This window comes from Scyliorhinus torazame, chromosome 1 (assembly GCF_047496885.1).
Source record: "Scyliorhinus torazame isolate Kashiwa2021f chromosome 1, sScyTor2.1, whole genome shotgun sequence".
NCBI lineage: Eukaryota > Metazoa > Chordata > Chondrichthyes > Carcharhiniformes > Scyliorhinidae > Scyliorhinus > Scyliorhinus torazame.
The window spans coordinates 248143322-248166040 of record NC_092707.1 but is presented as its reverse complement, the minus strand read 5'-3'; the positions used below and the strand labels follow the sequence as shown (position 1 = coordinate 248166040).

The window sequence follows — 22719 nt, the reverse complement described above, 5'->3', positions numbered from 1 at the left end:
AATGTGTGAACTACCAGGATAGACTGCAGCCTTTAACTGCTGGCTACGGAATAGTGAACTCTTGTACCATTACATTCACATCATAAATCTTACCTCTTGAAATATTTCTTCTGTTACACAAGGTGGAGCATTGAAGAAATGGAGCACATTGGAAGGCGGTTGGATCCTGTTTTTGGCTGCCTGCCCGGGATTAGTGAAGCGGTTATTCCTCGAGTTGGTGAACTCCTTGTAACTATCAGTACCGTCCACTAACTCATACGATTGACTTGGCACAATCGATGCCTGCTTAGACACACTGTAGTGGCATAGTTTAGAATATGAAAACTGTCCATAGAACAATAATTGAAACTGCAAACTCTTCTCTATAATTGAGCTTTTTTTTTTAAAACGCTTACCACAAGTTAAGTTTCTTTCCAAACATCTCAACACTGTTTAGATGGGTGATGGCTCGCTCCACAGAAAATTCATCACCCATTTCGACCATGGCAGCATCAGGCATGCTCTTCATGAACTTGATCTAAGAACAACAAATAGTAGTTTATAGAATGAATACTAGTATTTTGTTTTATTGGCAACAGCATCCTGAAGAGATCACACCAAATTTTAATTATTTTTAATAACATAATTCTTGCTGTGCTCTTCTCCCTGATTTAATGGCTAATTAATCTTCAAATACCAGACCTTCCAACCTTTCCCAACAGAAATAAGTATTCCAGATACCAAATCAGTATTTTGGTAGTAAAATCCAGATTTTCATTTCAAAGGAAAAATGCCCACCAATCTGAAGTATAGCTTTACAACTTTATTGCACAAATCTAAAACACAAATGGAAAGTGCAAATCCAATGGTTCATACATGTACATCATCATGAGTGTTTCAAATTAACTTTCAAACATTCAGTAAATCTCAGAATGAAAAACGTGAACAAAACATTCGCCTTTTTACATGAAGTTCAAAATTGTCCTGAACACCTGACAAACTTAATTGAATTCCTACAAGAAATTGTGTATTGACAAAAAGAGATCCAGTGCATTTCTCTTTCAAAAAATATTTTCATGAAGTAGCACTAACAGATTTAATGTTCAAATTAGGGTTTATGATAGTAAAGGGAGAAGAGCAAAAAGCAGAAGGTATGGTTAAATAGATGCATGATGTTTCAAGTTTACTTTTTTAGCATTTTTGTTTCATGCTGACAGCAAAAAGGGCAGTTTCCACAAGTAAAACAAGGATTTATGAACTGAATCCTGCTGAAACTTAATAATGTGCAATGTATTATCAGCTGCACTCCACCAGTATAGAAAGAGGGAAGTAGAGTTAAAATGTCAGATCAATGGCCTTTCAAGAATTCTGAAATGTTAAGTCTGCTTCTCGCCCCCTTGTTGCTGCCTGACATGGGTATTTCCAGCACTTTCTTTTCTTTAAATACATAGCAGTGCTCTACAAAGATCAGTGATAGAGCTAGTGTTGAGTCTACTTACTGTAGTCTACCCTCCCTCGACGTGATTTTTATCCCAATAAAATCCAGGCATCTCAATGCCTCAGAGACTGCACGAAGGTCAGGATCACCTGACACGAGGCATCGAGGTACATATTTGTTTCCTTGGCAACAGAGCCCTGCCCTCTCTCCTCTCCGCACGCTAACAGCCCATGCCGGTCCGACCCACATGCTGTTAATGTGTGGGGCGGGGCAGGGGGAACCTCTGCGCCGGCCCTGTCGCCAAGGAAACCAAATAATGCACTTCGGGAGGCTGCTTGCAAATCGCGGGTCTTCTTTTCCGTATTGCAATGAGAACGGATTTTCCATATAAAAAACGGATAATCCGTGCTAGTTGGCAACTCTGAAATAATTTTTTTTAATTTAGAGTACCCAATTCTTCCCCCCCCCCCCAATTAAGGGGCAATCCAACGTGGCCAATTCACCTACGCTGCACATCTTTGGGTTCTGGGGGTGAGACAAACACAAGGGGAGAATGTGCAAACTCCACATGGACAATGACCCGGGGCTGGGATCGAACATGGGTTCTCGGCAGCAGTGCTAGCCACTGCGCCATTGTGTTGCCCCTAATCTTCAAATACCATGGTTCCAATATGTTCAAATTATAGGGTGGAACACTGCATGGTTTAAAATGGAATTTGCACGGGCCTCATGGCGCCGATGACCTAATTCGATCCCGGTGCCGGGTCACTGTCCGCGTTGAGCTTGCACATTATTCCCGCGTCGGCACAGGTCTCACCCCCACGATCCAGAAAGATGGACAGGGTTGGTGAATTGGCCACGCTAAATTCTCCCTCAATTGGGATAAAAAATTGGGTACTCTGATTTTGTAAAATAAATAAAATCAAATGGAATTTGAACAGCTTCAGATGGAAACCTAGTTTCTCCTTTATATAATCTTTTTATAATCTTAAAATTAAACATTGGCAAATCAATCACTGCTTTCTGACTCGAGCACAGAACTCGCTTCTTTGAAAAAGTCAATTCAGAAAAGCTTCAAAATGGTAGAAGATACAAGCAGGCCTTATCAACCAAGACCAATAAAAACAGGGCAAGTCTTACCTTTTCAATATTGCCATAGAGGCAGAGAAGATTGAAGATTTTTTCACAATTCATTTTGTGTGGATTAAGTCCATAGATCATTATAACTCTGCCTTGGGGCACATACTCAAAGTCAGGAGACGAGTAGAGATGCATAGGCCTGTTGTTGGAAGAGCGAGCATCCATTCTGTGTGTCAATGCCAATGGGTTTGCTTGAAAGCCTGTTCAAAGATTGATAAATTACCTTTTATGCCCAATATATAAAACACTTGCACATAGATTATAGTATCGAAATAGATACCTAAACGGTGCAGCAGTTTTATTTATTCACCACAATGCTATCATGAAGTGTTACCATCCCTCATCCCTCCCAGGTCACTTTCCGTGTGGGGTTTGCACATCCCCTTGTCTACGTGAATTTGACCCCCCATAACCCCAAGATGTGCAGGATAGATGGATTGGCCGTGCTAAATTGCTCTTTAATTGGGTACTTAAAATTTATAAAAAGCATCCCTCTCAGCCTTTCATTATTTTATGGACTTTATTTTTGTTCTGTTTTACTTCCAAATATGCCAACATACATATGAACAACTTTTACACTTCACACATGTAACTGCTGTACCGTGCTCCTTTCTGGGATCTTAGCATAAAAAATGAATTGAGGGATGGTAGTTGCAAGTCTCCTGGAGAAATGGCAAGGGCTGTTGATTAAATCAGCATGCACTATACCAGGTCCATGCTCCATTTATTATGTAAGAAGTCTTACAACACCAGGTGAAAGTCCAACCGGTTTGTTTCAAACACTAGCTTTCGGAGCACTACTCCTTCCTCACCTGAGCAAGGAGCAGTGCTCCGAAAGCTAGTGTTTGAAACAAACCTGTTGGATTTTAACCTGGTGTTGTAAGACTTCTTACTGTGTTCACCCCAGTCCAACACCAGCATCTCCACATCATTTATTATGCAGCATCAAGGTCAATGGAAGCAAGGGAAAGGACACCAAATGAAGCATTGGAGAAGATGCATGATGTGCAGGCAGAGACAAAATGTAGGGCAGCACGGTAGCACAAGTGGATAGCACTGTGGCGTCACAGCTCCAGGGTCCCAGGTTCGATTCCCCGCTGGGTCTCTGTCTGTGCGGAGTCTGCACGTGCTCCGGTTTCTCCCCTCAGTCCAAAGACGTGCAGGTTAGGTGGATTGGGCATGATAAATTGCCCTTAGTGACCAAAAAGGTTAGGAGTGGTTATTGGGTTACATGGATAGGGTGGAAGTGAGGGCTTAAGTGGGTCGGTGCAGACTCGATGGGCCAAATGGCCACCTTCTGCACTGTATGTTCTATGTATTGGAATCAAGAGCGGCTCAAAAATACGAGGGTGGCGAGGAGCAGATTTAGATTAATTTAGAATGCAACTACGTACATGCATGGAGCCTCAGTCTTTGCAGATTGAAGTAGCCAGATGAGATAATATTATGGGCAATAACAGCATCCCTGGCTCAAGAAAGGGAAGGAATGGACACTAATATTCCTGATTCCATGCATTCAGGAATGAGAAGGTAGGAGTAGAAGGAAATAGGTGGCAATATTGATTGATGATGCTGTTACAAGACTGGAAATGGATGCTGTATTGAAGGGTTCCATGACAGGATCTATTTAGTTAGAATGAATGAATGAAATAGACACTATTATATTGCTGGATGCATTATAGGACAAATATTGGGAAGGAGACAGAGGAACAAATTTCAGAACGGTCCAAGAACTGTAAAAACACAACATAAATAACAAAGTTGGTTGGGTGGGTGGGGGAAAGAAAGTCCCCTTCCTGTAGAAACTACTATTAATGTTGCACGGCAAATTCAAATTCAGCAATGGAAGATTCAATAAATAGTTTACGCAATGGCAAATAGAATTTTAAAATTCCAACGGCCCTCCTTCATTTTCTGATAAAGGCTTGAAAGAAAATTAAAGAGTTCTCCCTCTGATTAAAACGTTACTCAAGAGGGAAAAAAGTTTCATAAAATAAAACAAAATAGGTGAAAAGGTAACAATATCACTACGCCTCACTGAGATTAGGACCTGGGTTCAATCCCGGCCCATGTGGAGTTTGCACATTCTCCCCGTGTTTGCGTGGGTCTCGCCCCCACAACCCAAAAAGGTGGATTGGCCACGCTAAAGTGCTCCTTAATTGGAAAAAATGTTTTAAATTTTTAAAAGGTAACAATGAGGTTGGAGAGGGCCCTCTTAAAATATTGCACCAGAACCATTGATTACCCCCATATGTTGACGGGTGATCTCCCAGAAGGGCTGGCTGTCCTTGTCGTCTTCTTTCATCTGGAATCAAGAAGAGGGGAAATTAGATGGTTTGCAGATGTTGCATAATTATACAAGTAGTTAAATACAAGTAGTTAAATTCAGCACCTAGGTTCCCTCTGCGCAGTATTTAAAAACTACACATTTTCAACATTAATACATTGTACAGAAAGTCAAAAAACATTTGTACATTTGGTCAATTTTACAATTGATAAAAATACAATTTTGAAAAAGCAGTACCTGTTCTTTTGTACCATAAGCTTCAAACAGCAAGATAGAGCAGTTTCAAAACGGCCTTCTTAATAACTTGCAGGAGGATTCAGCAAAAGCGAGATGCTTCGCCCCTGCATTACAGTTTTATAATCAGTAAATACAGGGTTTTAAAGGTGAACATACATCAATTTTTTAAAAACTTTACACATGGTAAAAATAGGAGACCGCTGTTGGTTGGCCAAATCCAATGGCTTTAAACCATTACAAACAACACATTCTATCCAGAAATTTGCTTAGGTCATTGGTCAGTGATGCTCTGCCAAACTGACGCATAAAGTTAAATATCCAGAATTGCAGCAGAATATTGAACAAACCTTTTGGCTTTGAAATTATAGCCATCTATTTTAAGGTATGGACTTGGTCAACCAACATTGAAGCTTTAATCACAAATCCTGGAACAGTTGAATGTAATGCAAAAGATCAGGTAAAATGGATCAGCCAAAACATTTATACAACTTTTAAGACCCAAAAATACAGTGCCTTTTTAACAGCATTTTCTTGCAAACACTATTTATCATCAAATGACACATACTTGTAGCAGATTGATGTCCCCACTACTGCAAGAGGTTAGGTTGAAAGTAGGTAACTGAACCATCAAATAGGATTATAATCTCTAAAGCAATTGACACAAATTCCACGACCAGTAATGGGACCAAGACAGTATGTGCAATATTGCAACTCAACTGCAAATGAAAAAAGGTCCACTACAGATCTTGTTGAAGCCATCTTTCTTCCAATATTAAAGGCATTCTGTAGTGAGGTGGTTAAAGCTGGAAACAAACATTTTCCCTTCACTCTCTGTTTTACGGCGAGTCCAGCAAATCTCTGTCCAGACATTCAAATATGGAAGCCAGCAGAGCAGAGGGTGGTGCTGCTCAAAGGGTGTACATCCTAGAGAGACAGCATTTGAAAATTACCAAATTGCTCCTGTTACTCCCAGAAGTGTATCTTCATTCAATTGCAGCGAGTGCAGGGAAAACAAGGAGGTATACACGTAGCTCTTGATGATTACGCAAAAAGCAGACCACTTTTTCTCCTATTTTTTGTGAGTAAATTGGGGGGGGGGGGGGAGAAGAGAAAAAGTTGAACACAAATGAATGTGCTTGGTCAGCATAATTATCCATTGCGCCTTAAGCAACAGCTCAGAGCACTCAAGTTGGGTGTCATATAGGTCAGAATCAGAATTATGTTCTTGTACTCTGCCACATTTACATCAAGATTTGTGGGTATGCACAATTTTACACTTTCAGCACCACGAACTATGCAACTGTTACAGGCAGTTGGTACAGAACTGACACATCAGTGTCGCCGTCCTTGGGATATCCCTGATGTATTTCAGTTAATGAACGACTTTTTGACATATAGTCACATAGCCACTGTTACGCAGTAATGTGGTAATGCCAATTTTTTTCAGGGCTGTATGAGGTCACTAAGAGAACATCCCTGAATTAAATATTTGAATAAGTGTTTGTACACTCACCAGACAGGACCTCGATTTAGCATCTAACTGTATGACAGGACCTGCGATAGTGCAGCACTCCTTCAGTACTGTAGTGAAGGCGCAGCCTATACAAGAGACTCAAGTTGGGGCCGTCATGGTAGCTTAGTGGTTAGCACTGCTGCCTCACGGCACTGAGGACCCGGGTTCGATCTCAGCCTCGGGTCACTCTCCATGTAGAGTTTGCACATTCACCCAGTATCTGCATGGGTCTCACCCCACAACCCAAAAAGAAATGAAATGAAAATCGCTTGTCACAAGTAGGCTTTAAATGAAGTTACTGTGAAAAGCCCCTAGTCGCCACATTCCGGCGCCTGTTCGGGGAGGCTGGTACGGGAATTGAACCGTGCTGCTGGCCTGCCTTAAAAGCCAACTCTTTAGCCCTATGCTAAACCAGCGCCTGGTGAATTGGTGACGCTAAATTGCCCCTTAATTCGAAAAATTGAGAGAAAAGACTCAAGCTTTAGGACATGGGACACACATGACCTTCTGATTCAGTCAAGGATGTTACCTGTGTCTCAAAAAAGATAAAAGGGCTTCATAACTTCCAAAGTAAAAGAAAATACAAATTCATGAAATAGCTTGCATCAATGATATTTTAGGTCTTAAAAGCGTGCATAGTATTAACACAGGGAATGTGGCCATTTAAAAATTACAGTACTCGTGATTATTATCCCATTAAACACACAACAAAAAATTATAATGGTGATATGAAGTTAACCATAAAAATAAACAGTTTTCCCTGGTAATCTTTAGAACCATCCATCCAACAGGCATTCAATAGTTCCTGGATTTGACAAAAAGCTCAAATAATTTAAGTCTCAAACTCAACCTCAAGAAGTTTCCACATGATTTTTTTTTTGTGAAAAACAGCAGTCATTAAGTGGACTTCTTCTCTTCATTTGAAATTTACAAAAGTTGTTTTTTCTTTAATGATTTATTTCACAGCATTTAATGCATTCAAATAGAATTTCATTTCAGTCTTACGATGGCACCTTGCAAACATATCCTCTGTGCACCGATGAATGGGGGGGGAAAGAAAAGTGTCCTTCCTGATCAAGTTTCCTGAGGTTGTGTTTGCATGCAGTCTGGGTGAGCTGAGATTTATTAAGAGTCTGTTCTGTTTCTGAAGGCTGGATTGCTGTCATTTGTAACTGCGAAATGCTGGCATTCGTTGGCAAGGTGCATGAAGTGGTGAGTTTGCCTGGCTTGCCCCTCTTCTCTCTCTGTGGTGTCACTTCGCTGGTGTACCTGAGAAAATGTCTTGCTCCAGTAAGGGGGGGAAAAAGATCAATATCCTTTCGGCAATGAAGATATTAATCTGCAGAAGGTGAATGTAGCTTTGAAGATTTAGTATCTCTGTAACTGAAGTCTTGGTTCTCTCTCTTTCCCCTTTGAGTGAAATGTTCTTGAGTACTGCGTGCGACTTTGAAAGCTGCGATTTTCTGTGCCGTAGCGTTGTTTGCATGTACAGTTCATGTAGGTGAGCTGCAGCTACAGTGCTATAACAAGTGTTGCAAGTGAACTTCAAAAACATCCAGCAGAGGACAGTGCAGTTCAACACAGGCAGCTAAACCTTGAATAATATATTTTTCCAAACAGATGTTAGACTACCAGCAATTACTGTACAGATATACAACCATCAAGTGTCAAGTTGTTACAATAATTAGGAAACCACTGTGCATCAATAGCAGGAACCATAAAGAACTATAACTTTGGATCATATTTTCAGCTCCTATAAAATGAGTGCATCAAATTTCACTTCTTTATAAAAAGCTAAGACAACTAATTTGTTCGTCCTGTTCAGTGAACAGATTTCATACCTCAGGCCTCCCTTAAAAAAAGTTTAAAATCTCTTGATTAGTTCACAGTCTGGGTTGGGGGAAAAAATAACAAAGCAAGAATGTAAACCATGCTAAAGCCGTTTTCTTTTTTTTTTTTAAAGTGCTGCAGTTTTCTTTTAAAAAGAGTAGTGCTGCATTACTGAAAATTTACAAACATAAATTCTATCCCACTACCCAAAAATTAAGAGCCACCACCCCTCCCCATTTTTATACAAGGGCTGGGTGTCTCGGTTTGAACCATGACACTGTTTTAAGAAGCTGCACCACTTGGGAGATCTCAGTTGCACCTGAAGGCTGCTCTATATTTCCTACTCTCTTCTGAAACCAGTAACTCTCAAGGCTTTGGTTCCACAAATGAGAATAGCTACTTTTGACATATAAAGACCAACAATTCTATAGCACCTTTCATGACATCAGGATGTCTCAAAGCCCTTTACAACCAATGAAGTACTTATTGAAATACAGTCACTGTTGTAATAGAGGAAAAATACTAATGCCTTGGCAAGTCAATTAATTCAGAAGAGATTATGTTTCATATAATTAACTGTGAGATTTCCACTGGGAAGCCACAGAACAGCAATAGGAGAAAGTACAGTCTAAATTTCCCCCCTTTTGCAGCTCACAACACCCAAGGCCCACCTGTCACCAGTCCCTGTTTAAAGATCAACTTTCCGGCTTCAATTCGCTACGGGCAAAAAAACACTTTACCATAAAGTTTAAAAAGCAGATATGAATCTTCAGCTGCTAATTAAAACAGATAGCTGTTAATCCATTTTATGTGCGCAAAACTGGAATATGGTAATGGTGCAAACTAATAGAGCTTTTAGTAGATCCTGATTTTAGCACATTTCCCGTTGCTAAGTTAAAGAAATTTCTGTCATTCCAATTCTGATCTAAAGGCAAAATTGGCATTTGTTGCTGGAGGTCTAACATGGAAAGCAGGTTCTTCATGCGCACATAAAATCTAAAATCCTACACAAATAATGAGGGAACACCATACCTCGTGCAGTCAAATCAGGATTAGTGTAGTCCCAGGACTCGCTGTCATTCTTGAACACATTCAGTCGAGTAGGCTAGTGAATTGAAAGAACATCTCTTTGGTTTTAATGTGAGAAAATAAATAACTTTTAATTGTCATTTAAAAAAATACAATGCTTTAAGAAATTACCTTTGCATACTCTATTTTTAGTGTGCAGCAACCAGAATAGATGTCTGCACCATTCAGAGAAGCTTTAGCCTTCTGGGCACTTGGGACTGAATCAAATGTGCACAATGTTAAGGAGTCAATTGCAAGTTATAAGTTAGTAAATTAAACAACAATCATGGCAAAACCAATTCTGTCCTATTAGCAAGAATAGATGCTCTCTCTCAACCCCTTCCCACATCTCACATATTCCACACCCACCTCCTCACTCAATTTTCCTTCCTCCTGGAATAAAAGACTTGGACTCTGCATAAAAGGTTTAAGGCTTATAATTTAAGACAAAGAAATTGGTTTACTTCGAGGGTTGTGAAAAGTTGGAATTCTCTACCCTAGAGGTCGGTGGATGTTTAGTCATCAATACATTTTTGTACACGCAAGAAATGAAGAGCTGTGGGATCGGCTAGGAAGGTGACGTCATGATAGATGATGGGTCACGGTCTCGGTGAATGGAGCAGGGTCGATTATTTTTTTTATTTTAATGTATTTTATTATAAACATGTATCAAAACAGGTTGCAGCAAATAAACACCCCGGGAGACATACTTCCCAACAATCAACTACACAGTCTGTACAGATTTTTCTCCATTCTCCCCCCCCCCCCCCCCCAGTCAGGTGAATGATTCATTCACCTGAGGAAGGAGCAGTGCTCCGAAAGCTACTGATTTGAAACAAACCTGTTGGACTTTAACTTGGTGTTATAAGACTTCTTACTTATTCCACGAGCTTCAACTTTGTTGACAGCTGTTATGTGGCACTCGTTCTCTCTCTCTCTCTCTCTCTTCCCCAACTCTTCTCTCCTCCCTACCCAGTCCACATCAACTGCATTAACCATATTAATCCCACCAATAATGCATTTATGGTCAAGAGGTTGGGGTTGATGACAAATGCTACAGGTTCAAGAATCCAATACCAATCCCCCAGCAAAATAAACTATTCCAATGTCCTATAACTTAACCAGTTGGAACTAAATCAATCCAAGTTGCACATTTAGTCAATGCATTTCTCCCACTGCAAAAAGATATTCAACCAGAGCCTGTATTCCATTCTTCTTGAATATTACAATACGCAGAACTGGACCACACGCATTGCAGACAGTGTACAGAACATCCTGAAAGACAGAAGGATTAGTTTATCAGGATTTTAAACACAAAAAAAAGCAAATAGGATTAAGATGCAACTGGCGGAAAGATCTGCTTCTCCCATCTGTGTTTGAATTTGTCCAAACTGCAATCAGGTTTCTTTTCTTTTGAACATGAAGACTTAATTTAAGCCAGGCAAGCTCCAAATAAAATGTTAGGTTAAGTTGCCAAAAGTCAGTACACTGTACTTTGAGTTGCAATGAATTAAAAACAATTCCATGAAGCCAGGTGCGATACTTTCAATAGAAGGCAACCTACCGTTGTGATTGGATACAGAGGATTCTGAATGGACAAGAATAGAACATTGTTGACATGCTTTGGGTCTTCAGGACCCCCAGGGCGAGTGATCCTTTGGCTGGTAGAAAAGTTGAAGAAAGCAGGGTGTCCGGCAATATTGACAATCCGCCGTTTAGAGTAGGCAACGCACTTCTGGGCACTTCGTAAATCTTGAAACTCCACCAACGCTTGCCTTTTGTTGGGCAACATCATCACATAACTGTAATGAGAAGTCAATCAGCTATGAAGAATCGCACTTAAATTTCCCTTGGGACTAAAAACACTACTGCAGCCCAAGAAGCCTATGAGACACAAAAAGCCTCTTTGAACACCTCTAGTATCTTCCAGAGCAGAATGCAAATCAGCACAGGTCAGCATTCGCACATCGCCCAGTGGTTAGGCCCCACAACCAGCCCAAGACAAACTGCCTATTGACCATAAGGAATTTCATCAACATTTATGGAATATTGTGTGGTTTAGGAGATGTAAACAATATCAGAGCAGACCTCGTCCAATCAAATACAAGAGCAACTAACTAGGTTTCCTCTTGTAATATTACAATCTATAATTATCTTAAAACTGTCTGGAATGGACTGTTCAGCTTGACGAGAACATCATGAGCAGATTTGATAGAGGTTTAAAGTCATGAAGAATCTAGGAGTAAATAGGGAGAAACTGTTCCTATTGGCGGAGGAATCATGAACCAGAGGACACCAATAAGATGAAGGCGGCAAAAAACCAAAAGCAACACAAGGAAAAATCTTTTTTTTTTTAAATCAGAGCATGTGATTAGGATCTGGATTGTTACTGGTGTGTGTAGTAGAGGCAAATTAACATTATGGCTTTCAAAGGGGAATTGGATAACTCCTGGAAGGTGGGACTTTTGCAGCACTACAGGGAAAAGGCAGTGAAGTGGGACCATTTGCATTTCTCCAGAATGTTGTCACGGTCAAAATGGGCATGACCATTTGATGATATTACAATCGGTTTTTTATGTTGATATAGACTATGTGCAATTCAACATTTGGCCCCAACACTATTTTATACAAAATTACTTGGACATCAAAACTAAAGAAAGTCAATAAAAATAGAAAGGAAAGGCAAGAGACATATTGCAGCACTACAGGGAGAAGGCAGTGAAGTGGGACTATTTTCATTTCTCCAGAATGCTGTCACGGTCAAAATGGGCATGACCATTTGATGATATTACAATCTGTTTGTTATGTTGATGTAGACGATGTGTAATTCAACATTTGGCCCCAACACTATTTTATACAAAATTACTTGGACATCAAATCTAAAGAAAGTCAATAAAAATAGAAAGGGAAGGCAAGCGACATATTTAATTCGGAACAATCATCCATAGAACTTTAAATATTTGGAATAATTTATCAAAATGGCAGAAGTATTAAGGATGAAAAATGTTACAAGGGAGAACTTGACCAGTCCAGTAGTATTCTTCTGGTCCTCCACTCACCATGACATGAATTCAGCCAATAGCAGATTTAACAAGAGTGAATGATGCAATTCAGTTTAAAATATAAAATCACATTCAACAGTAACAGGCATTTAAAGTAGACCAATTATTTAGGCCCCAAGTGTTGGTTTTTCAGTCTACTCATTCCCACGGCCATCTAGATGGTCTTTAACCATCCAGGAAACAGCATGATAAATGCATTTTATGTTTCTTGTACAACCATTGGTGATCCCATGATAGTAATTGCACATTTCATTAACAGGATTTTAAAAACACAAGAGGCAACAATATAGGGAAAACTCATATAGCTTAAATGTCATACCCTCTCAGATCCTAATCACTTGCTCTTATTTTTTTTCTTCAATTTTTCCTTGTGTTGCTTCTGATTTTTTGCCACCTTCACCTTATCGGTGTCCTCTGGCTCATGAATCCTCTTCTCACTTTCTACTATTTTAATTCCTACTCCGCTCCATCCAATGGTTGAGCATTCTTTGAGCGACTATCTGAAGTTATCCTGTCTGATCACTAGTCTTTTCTAAATCTAACCTCAGCACTACATAAATTCTCTCCTCCCACCCACCTCATCCCAGGATATGACAGGTCTAGGTTGTGTTGCAACAGCATTATACCCCCAATAATTAATATTGCCAAAATGGGCAGCAAGAGAAGAGTCAAATCATTCTGGAGGCCCTAATGACTCAGGAACACACCCGGGAATTTACTATTGTAAATGTTGGGCAGGATTTACCGACCACCCCGCTGTGCATTTTTCGGCATGTTCGGTAGACTACTGGATAAGAGCATGCCAACAAAATGAGAGAGAAGAGCATTTTACATTGAAAGAACACCTTGGTTCCTTTCAACAGCATTGTTCATTTTGGAAACTGATAGGTACATAAAAGCCATTCCAAGTACTCCAAGCCATATAAATGATCAATTTACCTTATGAGTCCAAATCGGTCAACACCCTTCACCAGATCAGCTTCGATGACGGAGTCACATAAAGCACGGACATGAACCACAGGTGATGGAGCAGTCTTGTATTGACTTCTTGGTCGATCATGATCTCTGTCACGGTCATGGTCCCTGTCTCTATCTTTATCGCGCTCCCGATCTCTATCACGATCCTAAAATTTAAATGTTTTTGTTGCTGTAAATAAATTATCTTCAAAACCTATTCTCTCATTTTAACCCTCATGCATGTGGGATAATACTTCAAATCAAAAATACATATAAAGTCTCACCAGTGTAGTTCTTGGATGTCTAGTTTGAACACTTGGTTGCAGAAACTAATCTCAAACAGGTCTCCAGCAACCGTGGTATCAGCTGCAGCTTAGTCGGAAGCACTCTCACTTCTTGAATCAGACGCGTCAGGCATTCAAGCCCCAATTTAGACACTTGACCACTTAAATCCAGACTGACACTAATCAGTGCAGTACTATACTGAAGGAATGTGTATTGGAGTCGCCTTTCAAAAATTAAACCAAGGTCTGCTCACCTTCTCAGGTGGTTGAAAAAAGCACCAGCACTATTCCAAAGTGCAGGGAAACATTCCCGAATCACCCCTCAGACATCAGTAAAGCAGATTATGACCACATTTATGTTGTTACTTGTGTTTACAATTTGGCTGTACTTTCTACATTACAACGGTGATTGGACTTCACAAGTTATTCTTTGGCTGTAAAATACTTGGTTTCAGAAAGGTACGATTGAAGTACCTTAATACTATAGAAGGGTAGCACAGTGGTTAGCACAATTGCTTCACAGCTCCAGGGTCCCAGGTTCGATTGCCGGCTTGGGTCACTGCCTGTGCGGAGTCTGCACGTTCTCAGAGTGTGTGCGTGGGTTTCCTCCGTGCTCCGGTTTCCTCCCACAGTCCAAAGATGTACAGGTTAGGTGGATTGGCCATGCTAAATTGCCCTTAGTGTCCAAAATTGCCCTTAGTGTTGGGTGGGGTTACTGGGTTATGGGGACAGGGTGGAGGTGTGGGCTTGGGTAGGATGCCCTTTCAAAAAGAGCCGGTGCAGACTTGATGGACCGAATGGACTGTAAATTCTATGATTCTATGAAGCATAATAAAAGCAAAATTGCTGAGATGTAAAATAAAAACAAAGTGCTACAAAACCTCAGTCAATCTGTGATGCAGTGGTTAGCACTGCTGCCTCACGTAGCCTAGAACGTGGGTTCGATCCCAGCCCTAGGTCACTGTCCATGTGGAGTTTGCACATTCTCCCAGTGTCTGAGAGGGCGCCACCCCACAATCCAAAGATACGAATACGAGAGAGAAAGCGAGAAAGATGCGGCTCTTAACACAAAAGAGGGATGAACGAAGTTCAGGAAACCAGGACGTAGATGAGAAATGATACAGCAAGAAACCACTTGGGAGAGTGGTGTTTAGGACCCAGAACAGGAACCGTACAGGACTGGGTACAAAGGAAGAAATGGGAGCGTCGTCAGAAAAGTACAGCGATAACCATGAGGGATTTTAATCTACATATAGACCGGGGAGAAGAAAAAAAATCAATGGGAAAAATAACCTAACCTAGATGTGAAATTCATACGATAGTTATTAAATGGTGGAGCAGGTTGAGGGGCCAAGTGGCCTACTCCTGTTCTCAATTCTCAAGTTAATATGCCCTAACTCAGGCACTGTCAAACTCGGGGCCGCAGCGCTCCCGATCACACAAATCAGCACGCAACAGCCGGCTGTAAACGGCCTTCAAAATGGCAGCGAACATGTAAAAAAAAAATGCGGCCGCACTGCGCATGCGTGCCAGATCATCGGCACGCATGCGCGCCGATGATTAGACAGCATGTGCAGTGCGGCCGCTCTTTTTTTTTTTTTTTAAACGGTCGCAGCTTTTTGTTTTACTAGTTCAGGGGGGTTTTATTCATTTATTTTATTCATTTAAATTTTTTTTCCATTTATTTTATTCATTTTTTTTTTACAAGTTCGGGGGGGGTTTTATTTGATAAAATTTTACAGGAAAAAAAATGTAGAACTTTGGACAGATGGAGTCTCCATACTTTCCAACACGGGAAGGCTTCACCTTCATCCAACAGGTTCCATTGGAGGAGCGTGTACGAGGGCCAAAGGGACCCAAAACCATTTCCTCCATTTTTGTCAGCAGCAAACAAGGCAAGAGAAAATGGTGGGTTGCGCAAGTCGGCCGGCGTGGGTCACGAAGGTCAGCCGGTTGGTAAAAATGGGTCCCCAGAAAAAAAGTTTGACGAACACTGCCCTAACTTGCTCTCCCAGCTGCAATGTGGGTCTGACAACAAATTGAATGAAGAGGCCAGTCTTCAACTCTAGATTATAATGCAAGTGGACTCCCCGGCAGCTATGACCCTTAATAACAACCAACCTCTTAGCATTCGTTGCTACTGCTTCTGCAAGATCAAGACTGTTGAAAATGAATGGCAATCTCAGATTTATGCTACTCCTAAATTTTGCAGTCACAAAACTAGTCCATAAAAAGAATTAGCCAGTCTTGATGTGAACATGACTAAATTGAAGGAATGAGAGACATGGAGCAACTAAACACAAGACTCAAGATAATTCACAAAATAATTGGAGGGAAAAATGTGATTAAATATAAGGACAGCAAGCTAGGAACAGGAATTTCATACTGTGGAAACAAAATACCTTTTTGGATTATGCACTTGAGGAAACATCTTGCAGGATTCTGGGAAAGAGCAAGACCAACTGGTAGCTCTTCCAAATGGCTGCCAGAGGCACACAAGGTCAAATGGCCTGTCAATTCAATAAGGTGCTGTGAACAGAGTAGTTTAGGAATGTATACCAATTACAGAATTGCAAATTGCAGCCACATCAATGGCAAAGTAAAAACCCTCAGAAAACGTGCAGCATTACACAATACAATCACAGGATGAATGACAAAAACCTTAAGCTCCATGTCCTGGCTCCACCCAGCAATCAGAAAACCACCCACTTCTCTTCCACAGCTTCTACTATGCTGCAAGAAAGAACATTTAACAAGATAGGCTGGGACTTCTTTCCCTGGAGCGTAGCAGGCTTAGGGGTGATCTTATAGAGGTCTAGAAAATAATGAGCATAGATAAGGGAGATAGTCAACATCTTTTACCCAAAGGTAGAGGTGTCTAGAACTAGAGGGCATAAGTTTACAGTGAGAGATACAAGAGGCCAGAGGGGAAATTTTTGCACACAGAGGGTGGTGAGCATCTGGAACAGGCTGTCAGAGGCAGTGGTAGAGGCGGGTACAATTTTTATTTTAAAAAACAGTGACAGTTACATGGACAGGGTGGGTATAGAGGGATATGGGTCAAATGCAGGCAAGTGGAACCAACGTGGTGATAGAAACTGGGTGTCATGGACAAGCTGGGCCTAAGGGCCTGTTTCCATGCTATAAACATCCATGTCTCTAAGAGTAAACTCCATAACAACATTGATAGGAGTTATATACATTTGTAAAATACAATTCCCAGAGGGAAGAACATGCATTTACAGAGCACTTTTAATTACCTCAAGGCATTCCAAAGTATTTTATATACAAAGGACATTGTTGTAGGGAGCACAGTGGTTAGCACTGTTGCTTCAGTTAGCACTGCTGCTTCAGTTAGCACTGCTGGGTGCTCTATTTCACAGAGACATGGCTCACCCCTGCCTCACTTGACTGTGCCATACAACCTGAAGACTTCTCAATTCATCGGGCAGACTGCACCGCGTCATCAAAGCAAAGGGTGGAGGGGTTTGCCTCATCATCAACTCCTCCTGGTGCTTGGATGTGGTGACCCTGGCGACCTACTGCTCCCCGGACCTGGAATATCTGACCGTGAAGTGACGCCCATATTAACTTCCATGTGAGTTCACTTCAGCCATTGTCACAGCGGTCTATATCCCATCCCAGGCAGAAGTGAAGGTGGCGCTGGACGAACTGTACAGTTATAAACGACAACGAAACAGAATACCCGGAGGCCTAGTTCATCGTGGCCGGGGGCTTCAACAAGGCCAACCTCACAAGCGAACTACCAAAATTCCACCAGCACATCTCCTGTCCCACCAGGGGCGACAACACCCTTGACCACTTCTACACAAAAATCAAGGGCACCTACCGTTACATACGGCGACCGCACTTTGGAAAATCAGACCATAAGACAGTGCTCCTTCTACCGGCATCAAAGCAGAAAGGAGAATCCGGCTAAGAACGTCATGCAGTGCTGGTCCGAGGAAACAGAAGAGCTCCGACGTGACTGCTTGGAGACAATGGACTGGTCCGTATTTAAGAACTCAGCGACCAATCTGAATGAGTACGCTGCAACCACCATCAGACTTCATCAGCAAATGTGTGGACGACTGAGTGCCAAAGAAAGCAGCATGTACGTTCCCCAACGAGAAACCATGGCTTAATCGGAAGACTGACTCCCTACTGAAGGACAGGTCTGATGCATTCAAGTCAGGCGACCCTGACCTATACAAGAAATCCAGGTACGACCTCCGCAAAGCCATCCGGGATGCAAAGAGAGAATATCAGACCAAGCTAGAATCACAGACTCTCGTCAGTTGTGGCAAGGGCAAAACAACATAACGGGCTACAAAGCTAAGCCGAGCAGTATCTCCGGCAGCAACACATCCCTCCCCGATGAACTCAATGCATTCTATGCTCGGTTCGAGCAGGAAACCATCAATCCCTGTAGAGTGCCCCGGCAGCCCAAAACACACCCATACCCACTGTCACAGCTTCCGAAGTCAGATCAGCTTTCCTGAGAGTGAAACCTCGGAAGGCGACGGGTCCAGTCGGGATCCCTGGTCGTGCACTCAGAGCCTGCGCAGACCAGCTGGCAGAGGTATTCGCGGAATCTTTAACCTGTCCCTACTCCGCTCCGAGGTCCCCACCTGCTTCAAGAAGACCACCATCATACCGGTGCCGAAGAGGAGCCAGGCAACTGAAGAAATTGAGTTCTTTCTGCCCTCAGTCTGGTCTCAATCAAAAGGCTGAGTTCGGATTTAGAATTTCCTTTAGTTTATTTCAAATAGCTTGCAAGCTTACACTCCCTCTGATGAAGGCAGGAGACCCATGTCTCTTGAAACTCCCAGAGTGAGTGAGACAAAGGGAGGCAACACATGTGGTCTTTAGTTTACATTCATGCAGTATCAAGTTCCACATACACGAATACAAGATTCCGATAGGCCCTTTCCTTGACCTGGTCATGTAATCTAACTGCCACTGATTCTGACAGGCTCATTACACATTCCTTTCCTTCCTCTGGGCCTCTGCCTCCCAGCATCCTTTGTGCAAAGAACCAGTCCCTATAGCCACCCCTCCCCTTTTCGCCATGCTTTGCCCATCTCTTTGTTCACTCCCTGCCACACGAATTAATGTCCATAATGCACTATTCTAACTGGCCATCCCAGTCTAATACTCTTTTCTTTAGTTCAATTCCTCATTCTCTCCTTTTATCATTCTATAACTACTATGCCGCCTCCTAACCAACATTCCCTTCCGCTACCCGCCGACAACGGGACACCGGTGGCGTTGTGGCAGGTGCATTGGCCTGACGTCTGGGTTACGCTACACCTCCGTGCCGTGCAGGTGGAGAACAGACATGTTATATTTTCTGTCACCTCTGCCACGAGGGTCTCTATCGCTAGAGAAAGGTGTGGGTAGGTATTCCCCCTAATGGTCAAAAAGTGTGCTAACAATTCGCCAGACCAACAATAGTCCTGTTGCTGTCTCGGTCCAAATTTGGATTTTGGTGGGGCATACAACTCCCAGTGTCCATTATAAACATCCCCAGGTTAATAAACCGCATCAATGTCTGGTCTGAAAGACCATCCCGCAATTAATTACATTCCGTACATAAACACCTCATCACATTTTTACAGCCATTGGCTCTCCGTCCGGGTTCCTTCTGGTTTGATGGTCACCAGTAACGGGATGTCATCTTGGTGAGTGGTGATGGGCCGAGTCTATCGGCATCATCCGAGCCATAGTCATCTTACAGCACATATTAAGGCATCCAATGATTGTACAATATACAATTATAATAACAAGTATTATCAATCCATGCATCAGGTAAAACCCCATGACTGAGCTATGAGAGCTGACTCGGAGCTGAATCCTACTGTAGGGTTTATATCCCCCTTCTAGTCGTACTGATTAGCAGCTATCCCCGATCCTTACCATGTGTGTATACATGTCGTGATTTGTAAACTGTGCACGGAAATCAACTGTAAATTCATCCATCCCTCAGACCAGTGGCGATAGATCTTTGTATTGTTCTTGCCTCAAGTCCAATCACCGTGAACCATAGCTGTCGCTACTCAGGAAGGTAACACAATAGCTATATCTGTGTGTTTCACTACCTCCAAGGCATCGCATTACCTTGGGGTAGCAGCACCGTAAAAGCTTCCTCACGTCCCTTAGAAACAGCACACAACTCAGTCCATCAGCGACCAAAAAGGTTTTCATCCCTCACTGGTATTATTTATGATATCATGTACTATCCACTGATTATCTCGCTTTATGAATTGTAGAAGCTTCAATCAATCCTGTTTTTATTCCTGACTTCCTCACACTAATGTCTAACATTGTACGGAACCATGTAATCTACCAGCCCCTGTTTACATGAGACAATACTCAGTTTTCTTCAAATCCCTGTTGTCGGTTATCATTTTCCTGACAGCATGGAGTGTATACTTGCCATTATTTGTTTGTTTGTTTTTCTACTTTGCAATAACAACCACTTGCACATTCAATACAGTCAACCTTTGGGGTCACAACCCAATTGAATCAATACATAACAGTCCCTAACAACTTACAGGACATTTCGTCCGTAATAACTATTACACTCTCCAATGCAATATTGTTTGCTGCATTGGTTACAAATTTCCCGCCATGGCATCAAGCTTCCAAAATTCCTAACTATTGTCATTTAAAATGCGGGGGTTCCTCGTCAGTCGCTGCCATCTGCCAAGACCCTGAATAACTCCACCACGTAGTACATACCCCGTGGAGACCACAGATCATCCATCAGCTAACGTGCAGTTCGAGATATCTGACCTGAGGTTTCACTATTGAGGAATAATTTGATATTTTGATTTGTTTCTAACCCGCAAGGTTTTCCTTCTGGGCTCTGTCATTTAGTTCCCTCAAATATATAACCAATTGTATCATTAGTTTCTCCCCCATACCGTCTAAAACATTCTTCTCTGAAGAGTAGTTCTCATTCTTTGTCTGTGTTATTTTTGCTTCATCTGAAAACCAAATGAACAGGTCAAAGGCGGAGAGGGCCCTATTTCTTAACTTGTATCTTTCTATTCTTGTTTGGATGTTCCAGAAGTGCCCTCTCCAGGACTTCCGGATTTCCATTTAATTCCCTTCTCATCCTTGACGTACATCATACGATTAAGGCCTGTTAAGCCTCCTTCTCCTATCGTTGCACCCCTGAGTGAGACTTGAAGAATCTCAAACTCCTCTTTTACTAACAGTGATCCAAGCGGGTCAAAACTTTCCTTGATACATGTCGGATAGTGCTACTGCATGTACTTTAATTCCTTTAATTTTGATTACAACAGGATTTTTATGAAAGTAATTTCCAATCATGACATTTTCACTTCATCATCGGTCCTAACGATGCTACTAACAGGTTTCAATTCCCTGGCATCCCGCTCCACTGATTCCATTATACCAGTAAGTGCAGTTATCCCATACCACTCACAACCAAACATTCCTCTTCCCTTGTCCGAGCGGTTTGGGGATATGATCTATCCTGTGGCACGGCATCATTGCAGTGATACAGTCTCTAAACACTGTTAGGCTAATTTTACGTCCCCATGGTCATCCCAACATCTCTTAAACTACGTACTCCCTCACTAATTGGTACCACAAGTTTATCACTTCTTCACAATCCTGTACATCCTTTCTCAATCACTCCGTCGTCAGCTTGGTTTTCTCTGCAGTAATTAGAATTTATCATGATCACACCATCCCATGGTCAAAAGCCATCATGTGGTCACAAACTTCGATCATCAGTGTTGCCTGTTGTTTCACAAAACAATCATAACAACTGAATTCCCCAAATTTCCCTGGGAGCCGAAGCATTTCCCCATTTCTGTCGTTCTAAATGCAATATCAACTCACCTGAATGCTATATCTACCATTCTCCTAGGTTTCATATTACTCCCTGTCCAAACTACTGGGCTACAGAACGTGCCACATCCTTGACACGATGTTTCATTATGTTGACAATGAATCATTTTAACTGGGATCCATTAATAACAGCCCGTGACCTATCATCCCATATTCTCAATTCCTTACTAATTATGTTTCTTGGTTTGCTGCCGATGGTTGCCTATGGATTATAATAATCCCTCTTTTATCATTTAATTGGGTCGGATGTTTTAGTTCTAATACAATTCCTTTGCTCCGGATGCCACTGATTCTCTAATTCAATGTCCCCTGTGCTGCTATCAGCTTTGATTAAAAAGTACAAATTACTTTTGCTGTTCCTAGGAAAAAGAGGGCCTGCATACTCTAGTGATCATTCTTCTATCAGTGTCTCAGTTTTTTCTGTGCTCCTCCGTTTCTCCACCATTTTCTTTAATGATTTTTTTTTTTTTAATGGATGCCCCCCTGGCTTGCCCCTCGCCCTCCTTAACATTACTACCATCTGTATATACCACCCAAGCATTTACCAACTCTGTTCTGCTAACTGATTTATCAAGTTTCTGTCCCTCTTTAATGTTATGAATAAACATTAAGGCAGGGTTTAAAAGAATGGCTTCCCATCTATCCCATCGAGCTGTATTCGCGCCTTGCTGGCAACCCTGTCTCTTGGTCAACTCTGTCAATTCTTAAAAAGTCACTTGTGACACAAATTTTCTTCCCGGCTGATAAATTTTCAATCGCTGCTATCTTTTTTGTTATGGCTGCCAAACATTTTGCAATGTCCGAAAACTTTTGTTCAGCCCTTGACCAATTTCCTGTCAATGTTTGATAGGTGTCTGAGTACTGTGATTAACAAGCACCATACCATATCCATTTGCGTAAAATCAAATTTAATGCTCAAATCGTCCTCTTCACGTCTCTCCTCTAATGGCCCGGATGTTGCTACAGCTGTTTTTAAACTGGTCCAAACTCCTCTTCGGCAGGAGCTAGGGAATGTGGATTGGGAGCAGCTGTTTAAG

The 22719-nt window shown here is 41.7% G+C and overlaps 1 protein-coding gene across 1 annotated transcript in view; it reads right to left on the bottom strand.

Annotated features, from left to right (window-relative positions):
• The window catches only part of LOC140420335 (heterogeneous nuclear ribonucleoprotein L-like), a 56358-nt gene that overhangs the window by 14357 nt on the left and 19282 nt on the right, over positions 1-22719 (bottom strand). The window contains exons 2-10 of the mRNA XM_072504355.1: positions 13494-13678; positions 11057-11294; positions 10682-10767; positions 9625-9721; positions 9457-9529; positions 4803-4862; positions 2558-2757; positions 396-517; positions 94-295 (exon numbers count right to left, since the gene is read on the bottom strand). Coding sequence (XP_072360456.1) covers positions 94-295; positions 396-517; positions 2558-2757; positions 4803-4862; positions 9457-9529; positions 9625-9721; positions 10682-10767; positions 11057-11294; positions 13494-13678 — 1263 coding nt within the window. The remainder of the gene's footprint in view (positions 1-93; positions 296-395; positions 518-2557; positions 2758-4802; positions 4863-9456; positions 9530-9624; positions 9722-10681; positions 10768-11056; positions 11295-13493; positions 13679-22719) is intronic.